The sequence below is a fragment of the Prionailurus viverrinus genome, chromosome X, assembly GCF_022837055.1.
Source record: "Prionailurus viverrinus isolate Anna chromosome X, UM_Priviv_1.0, whole genome shotgun sequence".
NCBI classification, from domain to species: Eukaryota; Metazoa; Chordata; class Mammalia; order Carnivora; family Felidae; genus Prionailurus; species Prionailurus viverrinus.
Genome location: NC_062579.1, coordinates 63617499 through 63643705, shown reverse-complemented (window position 1 = coordinate 63643705; position 26207 = coordinate 63617499). Strand labels below are relative to the sequence as shown.

General features: G+C 35.7%; 1 protein-coding gene across 1 annotated transcript in view; it reads left to right on the top strand.

Moving 5' to 3' along the window:
* The window catches only part of POF1B (POF1B actin binding protein), a 120086-nt gene that overhangs the window by 10426 nt on the left and 83453 nt on the right, over nt 1–26207 (top strand). The window contains exons 3-4 of the mRNA XM_047845070.1: nt 9175–9255; nt 23923–24024. Of these exons, the coding sequence (XP_047701026.1) occupies nt 9175–9255; nt 23923–24024 (183 nt within the window). The remainder of the gene's footprint in view (nt 1–9174; nt 9256–23922; nt 24025–26207) is intronic.

Genomic DNA, 26207 nt, shown 5'->3' with positions numbered 1-26207 from the left:
TACCTCGCCTGTTACTGAAATTCTGTCTAGGTGAAGTGATTTTATTTATTGAATCTTGCTCAGTTATCTGTAATTGTTTTAGCACATCAGTTATATGCCCCAAGATTCCCTCATAAAAACTACTACTACTGCTGAGTATTCACCCATACACCAAAATGTATTTTAAAATTTCCAAGGAAAGATTTTTACCCTCAAAAATAGTATTTACCCATTTCTTTTCTAAAACAAACTTCAGCTGGGATGCATAGTTTCCTGCATAACATTATTTTAAAATAATTCACAAATATAATTATATCTAAGAATATGTTATCTAGAAAAGTTGCTTCAATTCCCTACAAATACCCTATATCATTGCCTGCTTCAATAAAACCTTAAGCAACACTCAGTGTCTATAAATTTCTTAGTCTGACTTTCAGAGCCCTTCATTATCTGGCTTCTAGGGACCTTACTTCCTGAAACTCCCCTTCTAGTGTTCTGTTTCAGCCAAAATGTAAACTGTTGTTCTCTAAATATAGCCCCTAATGTTTGCTCATGTTGCTCTTATACCTGAAATGTCCCATTCCCCATCCTCACCAATCTAGATATGTTTAAATTACAACAATATTTCAAGAGTTTCCTCAAGTGTAACCTTGTGATGAAATCTTAAATTGTCCCATGCTGAAATCTTCTCTTAGCTCTCAAAAACTCTCATAGTAAGTTCCTCATAGCTCTTATGATACTGTATCTCTATTTACACTAATAGTTTTTACCACCTAATAATTATAAGCTTGGTAGGGGTAGAGAGTATATTCTGTCTATGCTTTATATCTCTTTCACCACCATCGAATAACAAGTATTGAAAAATTACTTAGTTATACATGTAACCAATCCAGTAAAAATTATGCCTCATATTAACAGATGGTATTTTTTTTGAAATTCTTTTACATGCATTCTTTACCCACTGGAATTCCAAAAACTAAGTAGGAAAATATTAGATCCACTGTACAGTGTGCAAGTAAAAATATGCATTGTGTATTATTGTCTACTGTACAAATAAAGAAATTGAGGCTCAAATAGCTCAGAATAATAACGTGTCCAAGTTATAACAGCTAGTTAATGAATGTCCTAGATTTAGAAACCAGCTGTTGATAGTTTCCCTATGTCAACTATCACCCTTAACCTTAGATACTAAAGTATTTTCAGTTTAAACAGGTTTAAATTTTTGAGATTCAGCAAATCATTTGATAGATTTCCCCATTGTAATGTTCCATTATCAGAGTGAAAAGTATAAAAAATATATCAAAGAAAAAAAATAGTATCTGTTCTAAATTTCAAGGTCTTGCCCTGAGATAATCCTGGAATTCAGAGTATGTCCTAGATTTTTAAAGTTTTCCTTCTACCTGAAGAAGAATAACACCTCTCCAGCTTCTGCTTTCCCTTCTTTCTGCACTTCACTGAGCTACTGGAAAGCTCTCTCACTGAGGTGAGTAACTGAGAAATTGGGGCCATTTGCATTTCATATGATTTGTTAATTCTGAAAAACATAACTATTTTAACAAACAGAAATAAGATGCAGTTTTGTGAATCCTTCCTAGGGCAACTTGAGTTTCCCAGCTCTGATTTAGGGTATACCAAGGTATGGACAATTATCTCAGGTGATGTAGTGAAATTATCCCAAAAAGCAGATGGATTTAATCCACTCTGATCTTAAAATTGGTGATGTCATATGTGCTTTATAAATGGAGGAAAAAGAGAAGGAAAAGGAGGAAGAGGGCTGGTACAACTTTACAAGTTGAAAATCATTACTTTAGGAAGTGTGGGAAAAACAGCTTGGATTTTATGCTAAGCCTAAGCCCACCTGATTATAAACAAAATTATTTTTTTTACCAAAACTCTACCTAAAGATAGTAGCCAACAAGTCAATAGTTACGTATATGGCAAATGTGAGCCACAGGAATAAACAACTCAATACTGTGCTGAATATTTAAACATAAAAAGTAGGGCCTTCTTACAAAAATTGAAGGACTTAGACAATATGAGTAGTAAAGAAAAATTTAATGTTTTATTGAGTTTGAAGGCCTTTTCATACACTCTGTAAATATATCATGCAGTCTGTAAAAAATACTCCATTGAAGTTTTTAGAATTTTAAGTTATTTAATCAGGGTATTCTTTCACACAGTTACTTTTGGGTGGATCTCTTATTTTCAGGCACTCAAAAGTTACTTTTGATAGTAATTTTAAAAATGCAAATATCTATCCTGTTATTATAAGAACTAGTCAAATCTAACAGAATTTGTTCAACAACTTGAAAAACAAAATATAATGAAGCAACCTATAGATCCAGCAAAGTATGGTGACTAAAAGCATGAGTTCTGGAGTCATGCTATTTGAGTTGGAATTCTAACACTCTAGTATTAGCTTTATGATTTTCAGCCAATTACTTAACCTATCTTTGTGTAACTTTTATATGTAAAATGGGATGATAATAGTACCTCCCTCATGGGATTGCTTTAAGTGTCAAATGAAATAATCTATGTAATCTATTTGGCGTAGAAAGCTCTTAGTGTTACTTATCATCATCATCATCATCATCAAAGGAAAGCAAGACAGACAAGTTTAAAGGATTTGAAATTGCTTTGTATCTATGGAAAAATAAGCTGGAAATCATCTCCTATCTTCTAATTCACACTCACCCACACCCAAATTCCATTTCTCATATGAGGAAACTGACGCTCAGGGAGACCTGTTTGATATCAGTTTGATATCAGTTGTTTGATGGCACACAGCTGGCAGATAGTGTAACTATAAGTAGAACCCAGGATTCTTGATTCCTAAGTCTAGGACTCTTTCCACTAGATTATTATACTTATCACTACCTCTTCCCCAGGCTTTGATTATTTTATTACAAGGTATGTAAGACAGTTGCACAGGGGGCTGAAGCACAGAAGACGTACTTATTCATTGAATTTAATGTTTTCAACATGAAGGATTTAAGTAAGCTATATACGTATCAGTGACACTGAAAATTAAACATTCATGTAGGTTATCAAGTGGGAGAGTTAGTCCTTTTCCTGGGATGCCTTTGAAACTAAGACATCTTCATTCACTTATTCACATTTTTTATCACTTCCTATGGAGTAGGCAATGACTATTTGTGGGGTGACTTGCTGCAATCCTGCTTAGAGATAGATGCCACTGAAAGTAACTTCCATCATTAAGATAATGTTCATTTGGGACATTTACTCACACTATTTTACTTAATTTTGTAGACTTCCAAGGAAAATGTTTTCTTTAGCAGGTATTTCTGGAATTAATAAACCTTCTATTCAGTTGGTTTTTTGAACCTTTGATCAGCCTAATACTGCTATGATTTAAGTTCATGCTGGTCAACACTACATGTCTTAATCTTTTTTACCCTTATTAAGCTATCACCTTAATATTTCACTTTTTGGAAATACTCCACTTGTCCTCTGTTTCCATGAGGGTTTAATGGGAAAAGCTACATTTGCCTAGATTAATTCTAATAATGAAGGCTTAAACTAATTAAGTAAATTATAAGTTATAGAATTAATTTACTGGACTTTCAAATATAAGAAGATTGAGTATGGAATTAATTTACTGGCTTTCAAATATAAGAAAATTGAGTAATTTCTTCATTTTAAGACCAAACTAGTCTTTGTATAAATGCACCAATTTTCTTTTAAATAACTACTGTCTTGGCATCTGAATAAAATAACCCTGTCTATACCACTATAAATAAGTGTCCTAAAGGTGTGATGTGATGTGTTGTCATGTGATGTGTGTGTGTGTGTGCTTATCCTTGTTCTCATTAATTTTTGCAAGTTTATAAAACTTCTCAGTAGACTCTTGGGGGCCTTGTTGGCTCAGTCAGTTAAGCGTCTGACTTTGGCTCAGGTCATGATCTCACAGTTTGTGAGTTGGAGTTCCATGTCAGGCTCTGTGCTGACAACTCATAGCCTGAAGTTTGCTTCAGATTCTGTGTCTCCCTCTCTGCCCCTCTCCCACTCATGCTCTGTCTCTCTCAAAAATAAATAAACATTAAAAAAATTTAAATACTTTTCAGTACACTCTTTTATCTTAAAAGTTAGTCTACTTGGCTAATAAGTTTCATTCTATGTAATTTGCTGATGTCATCAGATTTGAATTGGTTAAAGGAAGGGGGAAAGAACTACCATTTACAGAATACCTATCAGGTGGCAGGTAGTGTGGACAATTGTCTTCTCAACATGATCTAGTATTACTAGTCCCAGCCTAAAAAGGCTAAAAATTTGCAGAAAAACATCCTGGAAACATGTATACTTTTGCACACTGCTGGCAGATGTGTAATTGGCATAGCCATTTGGGAAATCACTTGGCAATATCTGTTAAAATGAGTAATGCACATACTCTGTGCCCCGTCAATCCCACTTCTTTGTGTAATTTTATGGAAACACTCACATGCACAAGGATGTTCATTGCAGCATAGTGAAAACTGGAAACAATTTAAACATTGTTCAGTAGGGAAGTAGATAAGTTATTAAACATTATGGAATACTATATATTAATTTAAAATAATGAACTAAGACATATATCTAATATATAATACAATATAATACAATACAATATAATCTAATATATAATCTATAATTAATCTATAATATAATATATAATATAATATAATATAATACAATATATATATATCTAATACATAATACAATATAATATATAATATACAATACAATATAATACAATATTATATAATATATAATACAATACAAAAGATCTTTGATTTGCATTACAGAATAATAAAAACAATAAAGATTATTATTTGTACATATATATTTATGTAATGGTACATGAAACAATGATTATTTCTGGGTAAAGGATTTGGATAAAGGGAGGATGATTAAGGAAAGATCTTGAGTTTTATCTATATAAATTTTTATGTTCACATGTATTCATGTGTTATTGCACAACTAAAAATCACCTTTCATTTTCTTATATCTCTAAACATTCTCCCCTTGGATCTGTGGGCCAAACCCACCTGCATTTGGTTGCATTTATAACCATCATCCTGAGGTAAGGATGATATACCTTTTTGGCCTACATTTGTCTGAGAAATTCTCCTCAGCTACAGCAGGAAATGTGAGAACATATTCAAAGGCTGCCTTGATATATTAAGCTTGCAGTATTACTGTTGGTGTAACAGGGAAAGGGGGAATGAAAATGTTCCAAGATGAACCAAAAGAAAAACCATAGCATACAGAATATTTGGCAATTTGTTTTAAGAACAGCACATTACACCTACTTTGTAACTATGCTTCCATATGAATCTGTCAGTGTTTCCCTTGTAAGTCCATGATTCTAATTTTTAATAGCTTCCTTGTTCTAAATAAAAAAATATTTTTATTGTTGTGGGACTATATCCTGTAGTTGTGTCAATTAGCTGTAAATTACAGTAATGTATGAAGAGATTGTGTAAAGCTATCAACTTGTTGCACACTAATAAATCTACACAGTTTGTTGATCTGGGAAAAATGTAAGGAATGTGAGCATAATCAATAAACTGATTTTTATCAGATCATTATTAAAACCCATACTCTCACTTTTATAGACCATTTTTTGAACACCAGAGTTTACTCTTTGAAATTTAACCACAAGTAGATCAGACAGACCATAATTAAAAGTCAGACTGAAGTAATCTCAGGGAAGTAGCCTTTTTTTTTAAGTTTTTATTAGAATTCCAGTTAACATACAGTGTAATATTAAATTCAGGTGTACAATATAGTCATTCAACAATTCCCTACATCACCCAGTGCTCATCACAACAATTGCACTCCTTAATCCCCATCGCCTATTGAACCCATCCCCCCACCCACCTCCCCTATGGTAACCATCAGTTTGTTCTCTGTAATTAAGAACCTATTTCTTGGTTTCTCTCTGTCTCTGTCTCTGTCTCTCTCTCATATGTTTTATTTCTTAAATTCCACATATGAGTGAAGTCATATGGTATTTGTCTTTCTTTGACTTGTCCCCCAAGCAGTATACATAGAACCCAAAATACAGAACAGGTAAAAGAAGTTATGGTTATATATTAGGTTCTTTTCTTTTTTATATAAGCCTTGCTCATATGTTTAAGTAATCTTGAGTCCCTCCTAAGGCTTTACACATTCACAAAATGTCCGGAACACAAAACTAGAAAAGGAATTCTCACATATGATAATCAGCTCAGCCCATTAAAGCAATGTGAAACAAACGCTGAAATAAACGCTGCAAACTGAGACTTTTCAGCTTCATTGTCTATTCAATCTGATTGCTTTTAGTGTGACTTTTAGTCAAGGATCTCCTAGTGATTATATATATTTTAAGGGTCTTCAATTTTTAGCACAAATAAAATACTTAGATCTTAGATTGATCAAGGACCTGACTGTGAGTGATATAACTGTAAGTTTACATTCAGAGAGAATAGCTTATAGGGTCAGAACTAGCCCTTCTCAAAGGTACATGACTTGAAAGACATGCGAGGATCTAGTTCCCTTAGCCTTTACGACTTAATAATTCCACTTTTAAGATTACCCTGGAGACTAGGCATTATATCTCCAAAAAGTACCTGTAATAATAATGAAATAACATATTCACAAATATGTGTTTAATGAACTGGTCTCCATAGAGTAAAAAGTGAATTCTAAGAAAATAAAACATAAAACATCCTAAATTTGTTACTGCATAGGAGGGGAGTATAAAGGGTGTGGATTTTGGAGGTTAGGAGGGAGAAAGATGGTGTTCTAAGAAAGCAGACCTTCCCAGATGAGGTACCAAGGTATGAACTTGCACAGTAAGGGAACAAAGAACCAAAACTGGTCTCTAGAGTTCAGTACAGTAAGGAAAAGGTGATCTTATGTAAAATAAGATTATCAAAAGTTTGTCTACCACTTCCCAATTTGGCTTAGCCTAGAGCTGTCAGTTAGAGTCATGCATTTATTAAGCAAACATTTACTGAGAGCTATCAAATATTGTACAGAGATACATTAGATCCAATTGCTATTCTCAAAGAGCTCCTAGACTAGCATGGGTCACATATATAGCAAAACATAGGGCAGGGGCATGAAGGCTACAACAGTGATAGAAATAGAGCCTTACAGGATCACCAAGATAGGATTGCCTTAGAAAAATAAGTCCAATTAAATAGTAGAGCTATTCACTACATTCAAATCCAGTCAGCAAATTACATTAGCTATTATTTTTCATAATGAAGGGCTTTAAAATTTGTTTTACTGTGTTTTAATTCTGATAATAAAAATATGTTTATTGTAGAGAGTTTTGGAACAATAAAAAATGGAAAGAAGAAGAAATAAAAATCACTCATGATCCCTTCTCTTACCCACAGATACTATACTAGCCATGAAATGCTAGATTCATGTTTTCTTCCATTTAAATAAGGAATTGAGATCATACTATATATGCAGTTTTATATCTTCATTTCTCACTTAACATTATATAATGTTATGATTTTTTCATGCAAGTTTGTATTTCTAAAATCATTATTTTAATAGCTACATATTTCACTCCTCCTACTTCACTTTCATCATTATTATTATTTAAATATTTTTGTCCAGGGGCTCCTGGATGGCTCAGTCAGTTAAGGGTCTGACTTCAGCTCAGGTCATGATCTCACTGAGTTCGAGCCCCACATCAGGCTTTGTGCTGACAACTCAGAGCCTGGAGCCAGCTTTGGATTCTGTCTCCCACTCTCTCTGCCCCTCCCTCGCTCATGCTCTGTCTGTCTCTCTCTCAAAAATAAATAAACATTAAGAAAATAAAAAAATAAATAAAAATTTTGTCCAGTTAAAATATGGTATCCTTTTGTTATGTTTATTTGATTCTTTGTTTGAATATTCTTGCTGTCTATTAACCATCTGTTTTTCTTTTATAAATGTTTGTGCCATTTTCTCATTTTTGTAGTAGTATGAATTTTTTTTCTTATTGAGGTATAAAAAATCTATATTAATGATATTGATCCTTTTTCCATTAAAAGTCTACAAATTACTTTGTTCTAGTGTTTTGTCTCATTTTTTGAATTAATTTTTTTTTAAAGACAGAGAAAAGAGTGAAAACTGGGGAGGGGCAGAAGGAGAGGGAGGGAAAGAACATTAAACAGGCTCCTGGCCCAGTGCGGAGCCTGATGTGGGACTCCATGTCACTACCCTGAGTTGATGACGGAAGCTGAAATCAAGAGTTGGATGCTTAACCACTTAACCAAGTGAGCCACTCAGGCGCCCCTTATCTCTTTTTTTTTTATTTACAATTTTTTAATGTTTATTTTTGAGACAGAGAGAGAGCATGAGCAGGGGAGGGGCAAAAAGTGAGACACAGAATCAGAAGCAGGCTCCAGGCTCTGAGCTGTCAGCACAGAGCCCCACACAGGACTCAAACTCACAAATTGTGAGATCATGGCCTAAGCGAAGTTGGATGCTTAACCGACTGAGCTATCCAGGCACCCTGCCTCTTGTCTCTCTTTTAATGTTATTTATGGTCCTCTCCCACCACTGCATTGAAGATTTAAATGCTTAAGGACACACACATGCACACACATTTTTCTCTTTGTGTCTCCTTCCATTTTTAAAAATATGGGATAATTAATAAATATTAAGCTATATTTTCTTCTATTCATGTGGGAACATTTACTATGAAATGAATATTTTGAAACTCTCATGAAATATAGTTTGGGGTCCCTGGGTGGCTCAGTCAATTATGGATCTTGGTTTTAGTCTCAGTTGCTGGTAGGATCAAGCCCCACGTGTGCTGACAGCGTGGAACCTGCTTGGGTGCTTGGGATTCTTTCTCACTCCTCTATCTATGCCCCTCCCCCACTCTATCTCTCTCAAAATAAATAAATAAACTTAAAATATATATATATGTGTGTATATATATATATTATATATATATATAGTTTGGAATGTGTGATGAATTACCATGAAATGAGTATAATAGAAACACCTAGCACAGTGCTGAGCACATAAACACATGCTTTCATGTATGTTTCTAAGACTGAAATTAACTAAAACCATAAACTCATATGTCATCATTATGCAAATGACTTTTAAAATTTCACTCTGAAAATTGTTCTTTATTATTAATGGCTTCAACTTCACTAAACAACTATAATTATATGCAGCTTTTACCTTTTTTCCCAGGAACTCCATTCGCCAACAGTGAAAGTCACTGCATATCCACAGACTACTATTAGGAGATACATAGTACAAAATCCTGAACAGGTAAGCTATATCACAGAAACCTTTGTTCCAGCCCATAATTCCTTAGAAGTTGATAGCTTAAACAAGAAAGGTGAGTCAGTACCAGATCCCTAAAATCAGATTGTTGGTGTTTCTTCCAGTTATAAATTTAATTACTAATAATTATTATTCAAAAAGTCATTTTTAATTCCAGACAACTGTGTGCCCATATATTCTGATTCAGTGATGCAACAGTTTCAAACAGCATGGAAATTCTTGGTTATAAAGTTTTTCTACTTCTGTAGCTCCACCTTTGTGCTACAAAGGATTTTGTGCCCTTTGAACCAAAGGAAAACGGGACAAATTTCTTTCACAGACTTCACATAAAAATTATCAGCTGTTACATCAGGGATTGGAGTCTTTATTTAGATATGCCATTGAGACATGGGATAGGAAGAAGAAAATGAAAAGTCAAAGGTTCAAAAGTGTCTCCATGACTTTGTTGCCTATATTATGAACTTTTGTTGCTAACAATAAGGTCTTTTGAAAATTATATTGTTATATTTTCTACTAAGATATATAACTTTATATTTTACACACTAAGATATTATTTTCTATCTCATTTTTTTCTTCCAAGATTTTATTTAAATTTTTTTATTTTATTTATTTATTTTATTTTATTTTATTTTATTTTATTTAAATTCATATTAGTTAACATATAGTGTAGTATTTGGCTTTGATTAATGTAATCAAATACTTTGATTACTTTACCTTTGATTAATGTAATGTAGTGATTTGCCACTTACATATAACACCCAGTGCTCATCCCAACAAGTGCCCTCTTGATGCCCATCACCCATTTAGCCCCCCCCCAGTCACCTCCCCTCCAGCAATCCTCAGTTTCTTCTCTAAAGGTGAGTCTCTTATGCTTTGCCTCCCTCTCTGTTTTTATCTTATTTTATTTCTTCTATCTCATTTGAGGAGAAAATGAAGAAAACTTTTTTCCCACGGTAAAAAGCCTTCCTCAACACACACAAAACCATAAACAACCCTTCTTTAGCTGCAACAGGAGGTTCTATGGGGTTATAAGGACAAAGTTTCACAAATAGAAAGTGTGCCCCAGATAATAATACAGCAATTATTTGCTTTTCTCTTTATTTTACTTCTCCACTATTACAAGAAAGAATCCTCCCCTATCTCACAAAACAAAATCAATTATTTGCTTCAGCTGTGGAAAGCAAAGGATTAAATTAGGGTAACACACTTAATATGTCTAGGTGTATGGATGGTGGGGGTGCACTATTTTTCTGCTTCTATCTCCCCTCTTCTTTATTTTAAAATCATTTTCTCATGTCTGTTCAGCTACAAAAGAAGTTAGTTGCACATGTGTCCATGCGTTAACATATGAGCATGCAAGCTTTGTGATGGGGGGATGATTATTTTGAACATTTGCTTTAGTTGTCACATATATATGTAAATACCAAAAGAGAATGTGATTACAGTATAGTAGTTACTTGTGCCTTCTTATGCACAATCAAATGTTTAAACAATATATCTAAAAAGTATGTTGGGGAAGAGAGACATAAAGAGGGCTTGGAAGATGAGAGTGTGCATTTTTCTACAACATGGCCACTTCACCCCTTCCCCTTCTTCCCTCTTTCTCTTTTTTTTTTCTTTCACACACAAACTGGGAGACATGTATACTTGGATGAATATTGCACTTGATATCCCTGGCTTTCAAAGAATTATTTTTGATAGCACTTTTTTTTCCTTAATATGGGAATTTCAGTGTTTACATAGTATATATTCAGAGAGTAATTTTTAAATATAAAATAATTTGGACTCCACTCCACTTTGCCAGTGATTTCTTATGTGACTTTTGATAAATTCTTACTCTTTAGTTAATGGAGAAAGGGAAGAGTTAATTTTTATTGGGTATACACTCCTTGCTAGGAAATTTACATATTTTATCCCATTTAATTCAAAGAAGGCGAAAAAACAGAAGCACAGACAAGTTCACTTATTCATTCAATTAATATTCATCGATTGCTTACTATGTCCTAAGAATTGCCCCCAAGAACTAGGGATAGAGTAGTGGACAAAACAAACCCTCAACCTCCTTGAAATTTAAGCTGTTAACTAGCCCTAAACCATTCAGTTACAAAGCAACAGAGGGAGAACAGAAATTGAACAATGCAGATCTGGAAGAGTTACATTTGCAAATTAAGGACAATTGAGGATGTAGGTGAATTAAGCTCTAGAGACTCATCTACATACCACCTCCCCTCCTCATCCCCAGTGACAGTGTGATACAAAGGCAGAGAAATTAGAAGTATGTATACAAATACATAACATATTTGTAACACTTGGCCTGCTCCTGTAAAGGCTTATTGTTATGGCTCTGTTCAACTACAAAGAAGCAAATAGTTTCTCAGGGAAAACATCCAACAAAGGGTAATGATTATTTTAAAACTTTTAACTCTTTCTACTATTGAGGAATAAAACAAATTTTAACCCCCATGCTTCGTGCACAAAAATAGTCTAACTGGTTTTGCAGAACAGCTTGAAAATCTTATTTAGAGACACAGCCCTGAGCAGCCATGTGGTGTTAAGATCATTAGGATGGTCCTCGTGACTGCATGCAGGATTCCCAGGATTCCACAGAGGAAGATGGCAGCATAGGTGGACGCTGGGCTCACCTTGTGCTGCTGACCACTTAGATTCCACCCACATCTGCCTAAATAACCCAGAAGATGACCAGAAGACTAGCAGAACAGACTCTCCAGAGCCAAGCGTAGACAAGAGGCCCACTGAAGAGGGCAGGAAGGGCAGAGAGGTGGTGTGCGCTACACGGACTGGCAGGAGGGAGCCAAGGCGGGGAGGAGCAGCCTGCCCGGCAAGGTGGAGCCCCTGAGTCTGGCTCGCAAAAGCAGAAGGGCCAGACTCCATGAGTTCTGACAGCAAGCAGGACTTAACATCTGGAATGTTATAAGTCAACAGCTCTGCTCCAAGAACAGAAGACTAGAGGACAACGGGAGGGAGAGTTGCTGAGCCCTGGAGGACAGAGCTCAGTTTGGTGGGGAACAAAGATGCTCACCAGCGTCATCTCCCTCACCCACCCCCCAGCCAAAATCCCAAAGGGAACCAGTTCCCGTCACTGAACTTACTTGTACCGCACAAACACTTAACACTGTGCTTCTGTGGATCCATCCCTCCGACGGGTCTGCCTCCTTCCTGGTGCCACAGGGACCCTGCTGAAGTGGACCACTGAAAGCAAAGTGAACTGAGTCTGCCCCTCCCACCCCTGTGCACCTTGCCGATCCACCCCAGCTAATACACCAGATCCAATGGAAGCAGCAGCACAAGCCTGGCAGTGTGCAAGTAGCCCAGACAGGGCCAAACCACTCAACAGTGAGTCCTACCCTGGGAGAGGGTAAGATAAGTTACACACCAGTCTGACTGTGGCCCCAGCAGTGGACTGGGGGCAGACATCAGGTCTGACTGCAGCCCCACCCACCAACGAAAGTTATTCAAAACAGCACAGGGGAAGTGCCCTGCAGTTCCATACCACTCCACTCCAGGAACTATACAAAATGATGAGACAGAAGAATTCTCTTCAAAAGAAACTCCAGGAAGCAGCGACAGCTAATGAACTGATCAAAAAACGATTTAAGCAATGTAACAGAAAATGAATTTAAAATAATAGTCATGAAATTAATCCTGGGCTTGAAAAAAGTATAGAGGACAGCAGAGAATCTATTACTACAGAGATCAAGGGACTAAGAAACAGTCAGGAGGAACTAACAAATGCTATAAATGAGCTGCAAAATAAAAGAGAGGCAACCACAGCTAGGATTGAAGAAGAAGAGGAGAGAATAGGTGGATTAGACTAAAATTATGGAAAAAGAGGAAGCTGAGGAAAAGAGATATAAAAAAATCCAGGCATATGAGGGAGAATTAGAGAACTAAGAGACACAATTAAACGCAATAATATATACATAATTGGGATTCCAGAGGGGAAGAGAGAGTGAAAGGTGTTGAAGGTGTACTTAAAGAAATCATAGCGGAGAACTTCCCTGGACTGGGGAAGGAAAAAGGCATTGAAATCCAAGAGGCACAGAGAACCCCATTCAGACGTAACTTGACTCGATCTTCTGCACGATATATTATAGTGAAACTGGCAAAATACAAGGAAAAAGAGAAAATTCTGAAAGCAGCTAGAGATAAACGTGCTCTAACATATATAGGGAGACCGATAAGACTAGTAATGGATCTATCTACTGAAACTTGGCCGGCCAGAAAGGAATGGCAGGAAATCTTCAATGTGATGAGCAAAAAAATATGCGGCCGAGAATCCTTTGTCCAGCAAGTCTGTCATTTAGAAAAGAAGGAGAGATAAAGGCCTTCCCAAACAAACAAAAACTGAAGGAATTCATCACCACTAAACCAGCCCTATAAGAGATCCTACAGGGGATCCTGTGAGACAAAGTACCAGAGACATCACTAACAGCATGAAACTTACAGACATCACAATGACTCTAAACCCATATCTTTCTATAATAACACTGAATGTAAATGGACTAAATGCTCCAACCAAAAGACATAGGGTATCAGAATGGATAAAAAAAAAAGACCCATCTATTTGCTGTCTACAAGAGACTCATTTTAGACCTGGGGACACCTTCAGATTGAAAGTAAGGGGAGGGAGAACTATCTATTGTGCTACTGGAAGCCAAAAGAAAGCTGGAGTAGCCATACTATATCAGAAAAACTAGACTGTAAATTAAAGGCTGCAACAAGAGATGAAGAAGGGCATTATATAATAATTACAGGGCCTAGCCATCAGGAAGAGCTAACAATTATAAATGTCTATGCTCCGAATACGGGAGCCCCCAAATATATAAAACAATCACAAACATATGCAACCTTATTGATAAGAATGTGGTAATTACAGAGGACTTTAAGACCCCACTTACAACAATGGATAGATTATCTAGACATAGGATCAATAAAGAAACAAGGGCCCTGAATGAGACATTGGATCAGATGGACTTGACAGATATATTTAGAACTCTGCATCCCAAAGCAACAGAATATACTTTCCTCTCAAGTGCATATGGAACATTCTCCAAGATAGATCACATACTGGGTCACAAAACAGCCCTCCATAAGTATACAAGAATTGAAATCATACCATGTATACATTCAGACCACAATGCTATGAAGCTTGAAATCAACCACAGGAAAAAGTCTGGAAAACCTCCAAAAGCATGGAGGTTAAAGAACACCCTACTAAGGAATGAATGGGTCAACCAGGCAATTAGAGAGGCAATTAAAAAATATATGGAAAGAAACGAAAATGAAAAGACAACAATCCAAACTCTTTGGGGTCCAGCGAAGGCAGTCCTGAGAGGAAGATACATTGCAATCCAGGCCTATCTCAAGAAACAAGAAAAATCCCAAATACAAAATCTAACAGCACACCTAAAGGAACTAGAAGCAGAACAGCAAAGACACCCCAAACCCAGCAGAAGAAGAGAAATAATAACGATCAGAGCAGAAATAAACAACATAGAACCTAAAAAACTGTAGAGCATATCAATGAAACCAAGAGTTGGTTTTTTGAAAAAATAAACAAAATTGATAAACCGTTAACCAGGCTTCTCAAAAAGAAAAGGGAGGTGAACCAAATAGATAAAATCATGAATGAAAATGGAATTATTATAACCAATCCCTCAGAAATACAAGCAATTATCAGGGAATACTATGAAAAATTATATGCCAACAAACTGGACAACCTGGAAGAAATGGACAAATTCCTAAACACCCACACACTTCCAAAACTCAATCAGGAGGAAATAGAAAGCTTGAACAGACCCATAACCAGCTAAGAAATTGAATCAGTTATCAAAAATCTCCCAAGAAATAAGTGTCCAGGACACTTCCCAGGGGAATTCTACCAGACATTCAAAGAGAAATAATACCTATCCTTCTCAAGCTATTCCAAAAAATAGAAAAGAAAGCAAATTTCCAGACTCATTCTATGAAGCCAGTATTACTTTGATTCCTAAACCAGACAGAGACCCAGTAAAAAAAAAAGAGAACTACAGGCCAATATCCCTGATGAATATGGATGCAAAAATTCTCAATAAGATACTAGCAAATCGAATTCAACAGCATATAAAAAGAATTATTCACCATGATCAAGTGGGATTCATTCCTGGGATGCAGGACTGGTTCAACATTCGCAAATCAATCAAAGTGATACATCACATTAATCAAAGAAAAGAGAAGAACCATATGATCCTGTCAATCGATGCAGAAAAAGCATTTGGCAAAATTCAGCATCCTTTAATAAAAAGACTGGAGAAAGTCAGGATAGAAGGAATATACTTAAACATCATCAAAGCCATTTATGAAAAGCCCACAGCTAATATCATCCTCAATAGGGAAAAACTGAGAGCTTTCCCCCTGAGATCATGAACACGACAGGGATGTCCACTCTCACTGCTGTTGTTTAACATAGTGTTGGAGGTTCTAGCATCAGCAATCAGACAACAAAAGGAAACCAAAGGCATCAAAATTGGCAAACATGAAGTCAAGCTTTCACTTTTTGCAGATGACATGATATTATACATGGAAAATCCGATAGACTCCACCAAAAGTCTGCTAGAACTGATACATGCATTTAGCAAAGTCGCAGGATACAAAATGAATGTACAGAAATCAGTTGCATTTTATAAACTAATAATAAAGCAACAGAAATACAGATAAAGGAACAGATCCCTTTCACAATTGCACCAAGAAGCATAAAATACCTAGAAATAAACCTAACCAAAGATGTAAAAGGTCTGTATGCTGAAAACTATAGAAAGCTTATGAAGGAAATTGAAGAAGATATAAAGAAATGGAAAAACATTCCGTGCTCATGGATTGCAAGAATTAATATTGTTAAAATGTCAATACCACCCAACGCGATCTACACATTCAATGCAATTCCAATCAAAATTGCACCAGCATTCTTCTTGAATCTAGAACAAGCAATCCTAAAATTTGTATGGAACCACAAAAGACCCCGAATAGCCAAAGTAATATTTGAGAAGAAGAACAAAGCGTGAGGCATCACAATCCCAGACTTTAGCCTCTACTACAAAGTTGTAATCATCCAGACAGCATGGTATTGGCACAAAAACGGACACACAGACCAATGGAATAGAATAGAGACTCCAGAATTGGACCCACAAAAGTATGGCCAACTAATCTCTGACAAAGCAGGAAAGAATATCCAATGGAAAAAAGACAGTCTCTTTAACAAATGGTGCTGGGAGAACTGGACAGCAACATGCAGAAGATTGAAACTAGACCACTTTCTCACACCATTCACAAAGACAAACTCAAAATGGATAAAGGATCTGAATGTGAGACAGGAAACCATCAAAACCCTAGAGGAAAAACCTCTCTGACCTCAGCCGTAGCAATATCTTCCTTGACACATCCCCAAAGGCAAGGGAATTAAAAGCAAAAATGAACTACTGGGACCTTATGAAGATAAAAAGCTTCTGCACAGCAAAGGAAACAATCAGCAAAACTGAAAGGCAACCAATGGAATGGGGAAAGATATTTGCAAATGACATATCGGACAAAATGCTAGTATCCAAAATCTATAAAGAGCTCACCAAACTCCACACCTGAAAAACAAATAATCCAGTGAAGAGATGGGCAGAAAACATTAACAGACATGTCTCTAAAGAAGACATCCAGATGGCCAACAGGCACATGAAAAGATGTTCAGCGTCGCTCCTCATCAGGGAAATGCAAATCAAAACCGCACTGAAATACCACCTCACAGCAGTCAGAGTGTTTAAAATGAACACATCAGGAAACTATAGATGCTGGCGAGGATGTGGAGAAACGGGAACCCTCTTGCACTGTTGATGGGAATTCAAACTGGTGCAGCCACTCTGGAAAACAGTGTGGAAGTTCCTCAAACAATTAAAAATAGAGCTACCCTATGACCCAGCAATAGCACTGCTAGGAATTTACCCAAGGGATACAGGAGTACTGATGCTTAGGGGCACTTGTACCCCAATGTTTATAGCAGCACTCTCAACAATAGCCAAATTGTGGAAAGAGCCTAAATGTCCATCAACTGATGAATGGATAAAGAAATTGTGGTTTATATATATATATATACACAATGGAGTACTACATGGCAATGAGAAAGAACGAAATATGGCCCTTTGTGGTTTATATACATAATGGAATTCTACGTGGCAATGAGAAAGAATCAAATGGACCTTTTGTATCAATGTGGATGGAACTGGAGAGTGTTATGCTAAGTGCAATAAGTCATACAGAGAAAGACAGATACCATGTTTTTCACTCTTATGTGGATCCTGAGAAACTTAACAGAAGTCCAGGGGGGAGGGGAAGGAAAGAAAAAAGATAAAGGTTAGAGAGGGAGAGAGCCAAAGGATAAGAGACTCTTAAAACCTGAGAACAAACTGAGGGTAGATGGGGGGTGGGAGGGAGGGGAGGGTGGGTGATGAGTATTGAGGAGGGCACCTGTTGGGATGAGCACTGAGTGTTTTATGGAAACCAATTTGACAATAAATTTGATAATAAAAAATAAAAACAAAACAAAACAAACAAAGAAAATCCTATTTAGATATATTCCCCATTTTATTTATCTAAGTATATTTTTTTTTTTTGCTTGCTCTTTTAAATTCCCCCAGGAGAAGATTCTGGCTTAATTACAATATTTATAATAAGCTGAGCCTCCTCAAATGGCAACTTTATCCTCTTTCACCTCCCAGCTTCTCTAATCTTCACTTCTCCCTATAATTAAACTGATGTCACTCTACTTCTCTCATTATGATTTTCTTCTCCCTCTGTTCAGCCTTTTTATTTTTGATGGTTCCTTATCTTCTTGATTTTCCATTTATTTTCATTTTACTCAAAAGATTTATGCATTCTGGTATATAAGTTGATCTAGAAATGAAGAATATATGTTTTTTCCATCAGTAGATAGAATCCAATTGATATTAATCAGTTTTATTAATTTTATCATTGTGGGGAAGGCACTGTATAGCCTTTAAATTGGGGTAAAAAAGGAAACAAGACATGGTTCCCATACCAAAAGAGCTTACAGTTCCTCTCAGCAAGGGAAATAAGATATGTCCACAAATAGCTATATAAAATACATGGTAGAGTGTATGAGAGATACCATGAGAGAATTACAGATGAAGTCTTATTGAAATTCCAGGAGTTGGAGATAACACATTGGTTTGGGGAAATCAGAAAAGGATTTATTTTGTTATTTAAGGTATTTTGACAGTTAACATGGTTACTGCTATCATTTTACTAATGAGGAAATTAAAGCTTAAATAAGTGTGACTTGCTCAGGTCTTCTCATACCAAATATGGAAAAGACAGTAGATCCTGAGATGTGTTTGAATCAGTAGTGTTTGAGGTGCATGGAATAGAAAATGACCACACAGGTAGTTAAAAATGACCTGAAGAAAGGTCACATTTGAGATAGAGACATGGGAATTATTCCTCTGTAAATTGTCATTGTAGCTGTGAGAATGAGTGAGAAAACTAAGGGATAATGGAGAGGGTTGAGGTATAGCACCTTGAGAAATGTCTACTTTAACAGAAATAGAAAAGAGCCACTTTCATGGGCAGAGGAGTTGTCAGAGAGAAATGTGAACACAGAGAAACTGAAACAAATAGGGAAAGGATGTGGTCAACTGTCTCAAATGACCAAATGGCCGTAGAGAGTTTGAACATTAAGAAACTAATGGTGATATTTGAGAGAGCAGGTTCCTTATACTTGGGAGGCAAAATCCAGATGGAAAAAGTAGATGGGTGAATGGATCAAGAAGTGGAGGAAATAAGTGAGGATTACTCTTCTAAGAAAGATATTGACCAAAATAAAGAAAGATGGGATGGTAGCTAAAGGAGAAAAGAGAAACTTGGATATCTGAGAGATTTATAGACAGAGGGAAAGAACCAGTAATAAGATTAAATATGCCACAGAGAAAGGGTACAAATGGAACACAATTCTGGAAGAGAAAAGAGGGGATAAGATTCCAGGTATAGATTGAAAAGTGACTTCAGGAAAAAAGGAAGAGTATGTCTTTCTTGGTAATGAAATGGAATGAACAGAAATTGAAGAGAGATTTGAAGTAGGGAGGAAAATGGAGGAATCTCACTGAATAGATCTTGGTTTTCTCAATTTACTTATTGAGGAGAATGAGGGAACATGAGCATAGGGAGTTAAGGAAAATGAAAAAAATTGTAACCACAGTTATAGAGAATTTAATAAATAGAAGTATGACCATGAAGGTTGGAGGGGCTCTTAAAGTTAGATAACTTGAATTTGCACTGAGCCAAATCAGCAAATATTTTAAAGTTTTCTCCAGCAAGGTTTCATGGCCTGGGAACAGCAAAGTAGATGCTGGGGATTATGCACTTTGTTAGATGTGAGAACCACTATCAGAGGTTCTAAAAGTATCAATTAAAATGATAAGATCAGCCAGATTTGAGGACACCTATTAATTTTTAGGGTGGATCTAGCACCAATTCAAATGTACAGATAAAAAAAATAAGCTGCCCAAGTAGTAAAACTAACAGCTCATTTGTGAAAAATCTAAGACTTCTAATTAAATTTATTGTTCTGATTTGTTTGACTCAGAATGATTTATTCAAATATAGTAAAATTTGGCTGTACTCTTTTACACATTTTTGGAAAATAATAGTCCCCTTAATTTGGAATTTTTTTTTCAGCAAGTCATATAAAATAATAAGTCCAAACACACATTTTGGAGAGAATCAACACTGTTAGCACCTAAACCATTTTTTTTCTTAAAAATATTAATGGTTCGGCATTTATAGTGAACAAGAGAAATTTTCATGCTTTTGATAAATTTGTTTTCCCCTCTTAGAAGGTGCTTATATCCTTAAGATAAATGTTCATGTCATCTCTTCTCATCCAGTTATCTGTTCATTCACTATGGGGTATTCAGAGTGAGACAGAGCATGAGCAGGGGAGAGGCATAGAGAGAGGGAGTCACAGAATGAGAAGCAGGCTCCAGGCTCTGAGCTGTCAGTGCCTGATGCGTGGCTCAAACCCATGAACCGTGAGATCATGACCTGAGCCGAAGTCAGCCGCTTAACCAACTGAGCCACCCAGGTGCCCCATACTTTTGTATATACTTTAGGTTGATATGTTAGAAAATTTCTAACAAGGTTCTTACAAAAATTTTTAAAAGCAGTATGGACTTAAAAATATATTACTGGGGCGCCTGGGTGGCTCAGTTGATTAAGCGGCCGACTTGGGCTCAGGTCATGATCTTGCTGTCCGTGAGTCTGAGCCCTCCGCTGGGCTCTGTGCTGACAACTTGGAGCCTAGAGCCTATTTCGGATTCTGTGTCTCCCTTTCTCTATGCCCTTCCTCTGCTTGTACTCTCTCTCACTCTCAAATTATTATATTACTGTATTATTGCAAACCAATGTCTTTTGTACATTAAAATCACCGATTAAAGGTACTTTAAAATACATTATTTTGCTTGATATAATGTATTCTGCATTACTATTTATATTATAAAGAAACTGAGCCTCAAAGAAGGTAAATGACTTGCTTACATTTCCATGGCAAGTAGGTGATAGAGGCAGAAATGAATATAGGTTTTATGACTCCAGAATTTTTTTTTCCATGATACCTTCTTCCACTAATTTTAGTGGTCAGATCCAGTGGAACTATAGTAGTCCAAATCCAATCTGCTTTGGAATTCTCACCTGTTGACCTCTCTGAAGCATTTATACCTTCACTCACCTTTCTACTGTTTTTTGAAAATTTTTCTTCTCTTAATTTGATTTCAATTTTCTCTTCTGATCCTCATATCTCTTAAGGCTTATGTAGTTATGTCTTTGATCTTCACTTGACTTTTCAGAAGTTGCATGATTTTAACAAGAACTTCTAAGCATATGCTTCTGAAGTCTAGAACTAGAACTATAGCCACGAAATCTCCACTCACCTGTGTTCTGGAGATCAATATAACCCGAATGCTTACCTACACATTTAGGTAAAAGTCTATTTGCTAATTCATTGCAATAGTTTAACACATGTTTAAAGGATTACTATGAACTGTATATGTACTGTTATGAGGAATAAAAACATGAATCAGACATAGATTCTTACCAGGAGCACATGCAATTCAATATGTCTCAACTTTTCCTGTTTTTGACACCATGGGTTATATAGTAGATTTCTCAGGTTTAAGATCTTAGAGTCATCTTTGGAAAGTACTATCCTTGGAGATTTAGTATAATCTCTTAACTAGTCTCCTCACCTGTACTCTTTCCTTTCTCCAACTAATCTTCCTGAAGTAGATTTACATTCACCTCACATCCCAGTTTAAAAGCATTTAAAGACTTCTCACTGCTTTCAGAACCAAGTTCCATCTGCCAATTGTGTCCCTTACATATAATTTATACTTTTACAGCCTTGGTGTCATGACTTATTCTGTTGACTTCAATTGGAATACCATTCTCTTCCATCTCCTTATATGCAAAGCCCACCTTAACCTTCTTTCAAATGCCACTGATCCAAGTAGCCTGAGTACTGCCAGATGGAATTCAATATTTCTTCTTCTGAATTCCATCCCATAAGTTCTTTCTCTATACTTTTTATAGGCACTTGTTTCTTTCTACCTTGTATGTTTATGTTCATATATCATCCAGACTAAACATCAGCAAAATTTTCCTATAAAGAGCAAAATAGTAAATATTTTAGACTTTGCTGTCCCCATAGGGTTTTGGTCTTCCTTCTTTGCACTTACAGTCCTTGAAAAATATAAATACCATTCATGGGGCGCCTGGATTGCTCAGTCAGTCGAGCGTCCGACTTCAGCTCAGGTCATGATCTCGCTGTCTGTGAGTTCAAGCCCCATGTTGGGCTCTGTGCTGACAGCTCAGAGCCTGGAGCCTGTTTCAGATTCTATGTCTCCCTCTCCCTCTGCCCCTGCCCCACTCATGCTCTGTCTCTCTCTGTGTGTGTCAAAAATAAAAACAAACATTAAAAAAATCTACATATCATTCTTATTGAAGATACTATGAAAATAGGCTGCTGGCTATAGTTTAATGAATACTGATCAATATTCAGTGCTTGTGGTAATAATCTAAGTTTGATTCATGCCTTGTAACACTTAGCAAAGTATATTGTGCATAGTAAACTCATAAACGTGTGTTACATGCTTGCAAATAGGCTTTTTTTTTACAAAAACAAACAAACACAAAAGAGCTTCTAGGGGAATCTTTTTAAATATATCCATCTTTAGATTTAACAATTCATCAGCTAACTAAATTTAATCACTTGTATATTTGTTTCACTTAAGTATTCCAGGAACATTTAGTTAAAGTACATTTTATTCAAACTTGAATACAAGAAGTATATACCTTTGGATTCAAGGGTGTCTTACATTCTCAACAACCAGTGTTTTTATCCAACTGTGTTTAAGAGTTTTTATGATAGCAGGTAACAAAAATGCTACCGTATTTTGTTGATTTTGAAATGGTCTTTTTTATTTTTTTAAGTTGACTTATTTATTTATTTTGAGACAGAGAGGGAGAGAGAGAGAGAGAGAGAGAGAGAGAGAGAGAGAATCCCAAGCAAGCTCCTCAATGTCAGCACAGATCCCAGAACAGGGCTTGAACTCACAAACTGAGACCATGGCCTGAGTGGAAACCAAGAGTTGGATGCTTAACCGACTGAACCACCCAGGCACCCCAATTCTGAAATGGTTTTAAACACATTAACTGGTAGCAGACTTAGTCAATCTCCTTCCACACTGTTCCCCTGTATTACAAAAATAAATGAATGCAATTATTCTTTCTAACAAAACATCCTCAACTCCCCCCATACAAGTAGACTCATATGAAAACTGAAAGAAGGGAAAGAAATATAGTAATATTGCATTTATTTTAAACTCTTGGTCTGATTCTTACTACTCCTTCCTTGGTTTCTTTCAGATTTTGGACCTGTCACCAGCCTTTATTTCATTGGCTGACATCTTTTAAATGCTTGGATAATCCTACATTAACTTAGTTGATTATATGGGGATACGTGGCTCTTAAAGCCTCTACTCTGTTCTTGGTATTCAAAACGTATGTTATACAGAGAGATTTAGCTTTGATTATAATCACAAGTAAGAATTGTACACTTCAAAATCACTGAAGCTAAGTTCCAGGAAAAAAAAATCTTTAATATAGTTCTACTACCTACTTTGCAGCTCAGTAGTGAATTGTTTGTTTTGCATTTCTCCAATAATACTTTTGCATAGAAAGAAACTTGCCAGTGAACTCAACTTAAATGAAGTTGACCTCAGGCCTGTCTACTTCAGAGGAAACTCATTATATCTTGTCTCAGAAACAGAAAAAAAATATCTTTCTCACCTCCTTCCAATTTCTCTTAAAACACTGTTAAGTCTAAAATGTAGTAAGAGAATCCAGATTGCTCTGTTTGAGAAAATAGACTATCTTTATGGTTTTTCCTTACATCTCTCAAAACCTTATTGGGATGTCATTCCACTCTCCTAAAGTCTGCCACTAAGTCAGATTTTATTAGATACTAGATATTTGCTTAAGTTAAGGTTTCTCTGAAAAGGTACCTTTCAAAACAAAACACAGTCATTACTGTCTTTATAGGAACCACTTTCTCCATTCCTAAGAGGAGGCCATTTCTTCCCAGGAAACAATGTTATTTATGAAAAAACAATAAGAAAAGTAGAGAAGCTAAATATGGATCAGGTATGTAAAATCTGTTTTAAAGCTTATTAACTGTATACTTTTGAATCATGAGTATTTTAATAGAGTTAAAATGACACTCAATTGTCAAGTGCTAAGCAAGATCACTATGAGTCATAATACCTTATTATGTCTACAGCCCTTCAGATCACCCTTAACACTTTCATATTCATTTTCTCATGTGAAGTATTATTGTCCCTATTTTACTGAAAGGGAAACTCAGGTAAAAATATGTCAAGTCACATAGAAAATTAGTGGTAGAATCTGAATTTAATACAGATACCCCAAACCTTTGTATGTTTCTTTCAAACTGCTCTCACAAAAATTATAATTTAAAACATTATAACTTTGTCTTAATTCACTTAATACAAAGTGAATTTTCAATGAACAAATGAAAAATATGTATGAGCATATATGTAAAATACTATAAAATTCTAGAAAACTAAAGTTCAAGTCACATTTTAAAATTTTAATTAAATTTGACTGAGAGACCAAGTATATAACATTTAAAACTAGCAGGGCAATGGTAGTTTCATGGCATATACAGCTACCATTCCTTCAAGCAGAGCTTTTACTGTAACCAGCAGAGGTTTCACATTGATCTTCTCAGTGGATACAAAGCATGTCCAGCCCAGACAAAGCCTGGGACTTGTTTCTTGGACATGCTTGAACTAGAAGAGTGTATCAATTTCTTAAGGCTGCTGTAACAAAGTACCACAGTCTGATGGCTTAAAACAACAAAAATTCATTGTCTCATAGTTCTGGGACCAGAAGTATGAAATCATGGTTTTGGCAAGGCCATGGTCCCTTCTGTAGCCTTTAGGTAAGGAGCTCTTCTATGCCTATCTCCTAGATTCTTGTGACTTTAGGCATTCCTTGGTTTGTAGATGCATAACTTTAATCTTCCATCTTCACATGACATCCTCCCTGTATGTTGTCATATCATCTTCTGTCTGTGCATGTCTGTCTTTGTGTACAGATTGTCCCTTTTTATGATGATACCAGTCATATTTGATTAGGAGCCATGCAAATGACTTGTGTTAACTTCTTAATTCTATAAAGGTCTTATTTCATAAAAAAAAATCTGTTTCTAAACAAGGTCACTTTCTGAGGTATAAGGGTTAAGACTTTAACATACGCTTTTTGTGGGAGCAGCACAATTTAACCTACAACAGACAGTGAAATAATATCAAATAAATTTTTATCACAAAATCATTTTTCTCATATACAAATTAAACATTAAAATATACTAAATTCTTTTTAATTCTCTTGGCATGAGAACACATCTTCTTTTTATAAGTATTTATGGGCACTTGTTACAAGATTCAGAGGAATTAATACATTATTACTTATTTGATGCTCATTAAAAATAAAATAGTGTAAACTGTCAGAATCATAAACATCCAAACCTTTAAGACTTTGGTCTGCTTGGAATATTGGATTTATTAGAGGGTAAGGTATAGTATGTATTGAACGCCTATCTTTCAGAAGAACAGCAGAATATTTCTGGATATTATGATGCCAAATAGAAAAATTTCATCAAATGTGTCAGTTCTTCAAGGGGCACTTTCCTCAAGCTATAAATTTATAACATCTCTCCTTTGTCCAACTGGACTGACAAAACAATAAGTTTGACACATTTTACATAATAAGAAATGTTTGAGATGCATCATTTCAGGTTCCTTCTCATTTCTTGTCTCAAAAAGGATAAAGATTTTCTAAGTCTTGGCTCCTAGAGGAAAAGATTGAATATCCTGTACATTATTATTGCTATAAATCTGGAACAATTAAAGAACTCTTTTGAAAGAACACTACTACTACTTATTATCAATTTGAATATTTACTTTTTTATGCCCATTTTTTTAGTAATGACTTAAATGACTTGGGAGTTTTGGAACTGCCATGGCAGACTTCCCAAGGTAAAAGGAACCATACATATGGAACAAACTACAACTTTTTGACCTAGTTGAGTTTCCTCAGTGATAGAGATGCTGGATAGAGATGTAAGACAAGCTGGATAAAGCCAGAGTTTGGATGAAATGGTTTAATATCACATGAGACTAGTTCAAATAGCACTAGTTCTTAAGAGATGAGACCTGACCAAAAAAGAGATCTTTGTCATGGAAGGGTGGTAAATTGGTACCAGTTACAAGATAATTATCCAGTTCATATGAATTGTACTCTGT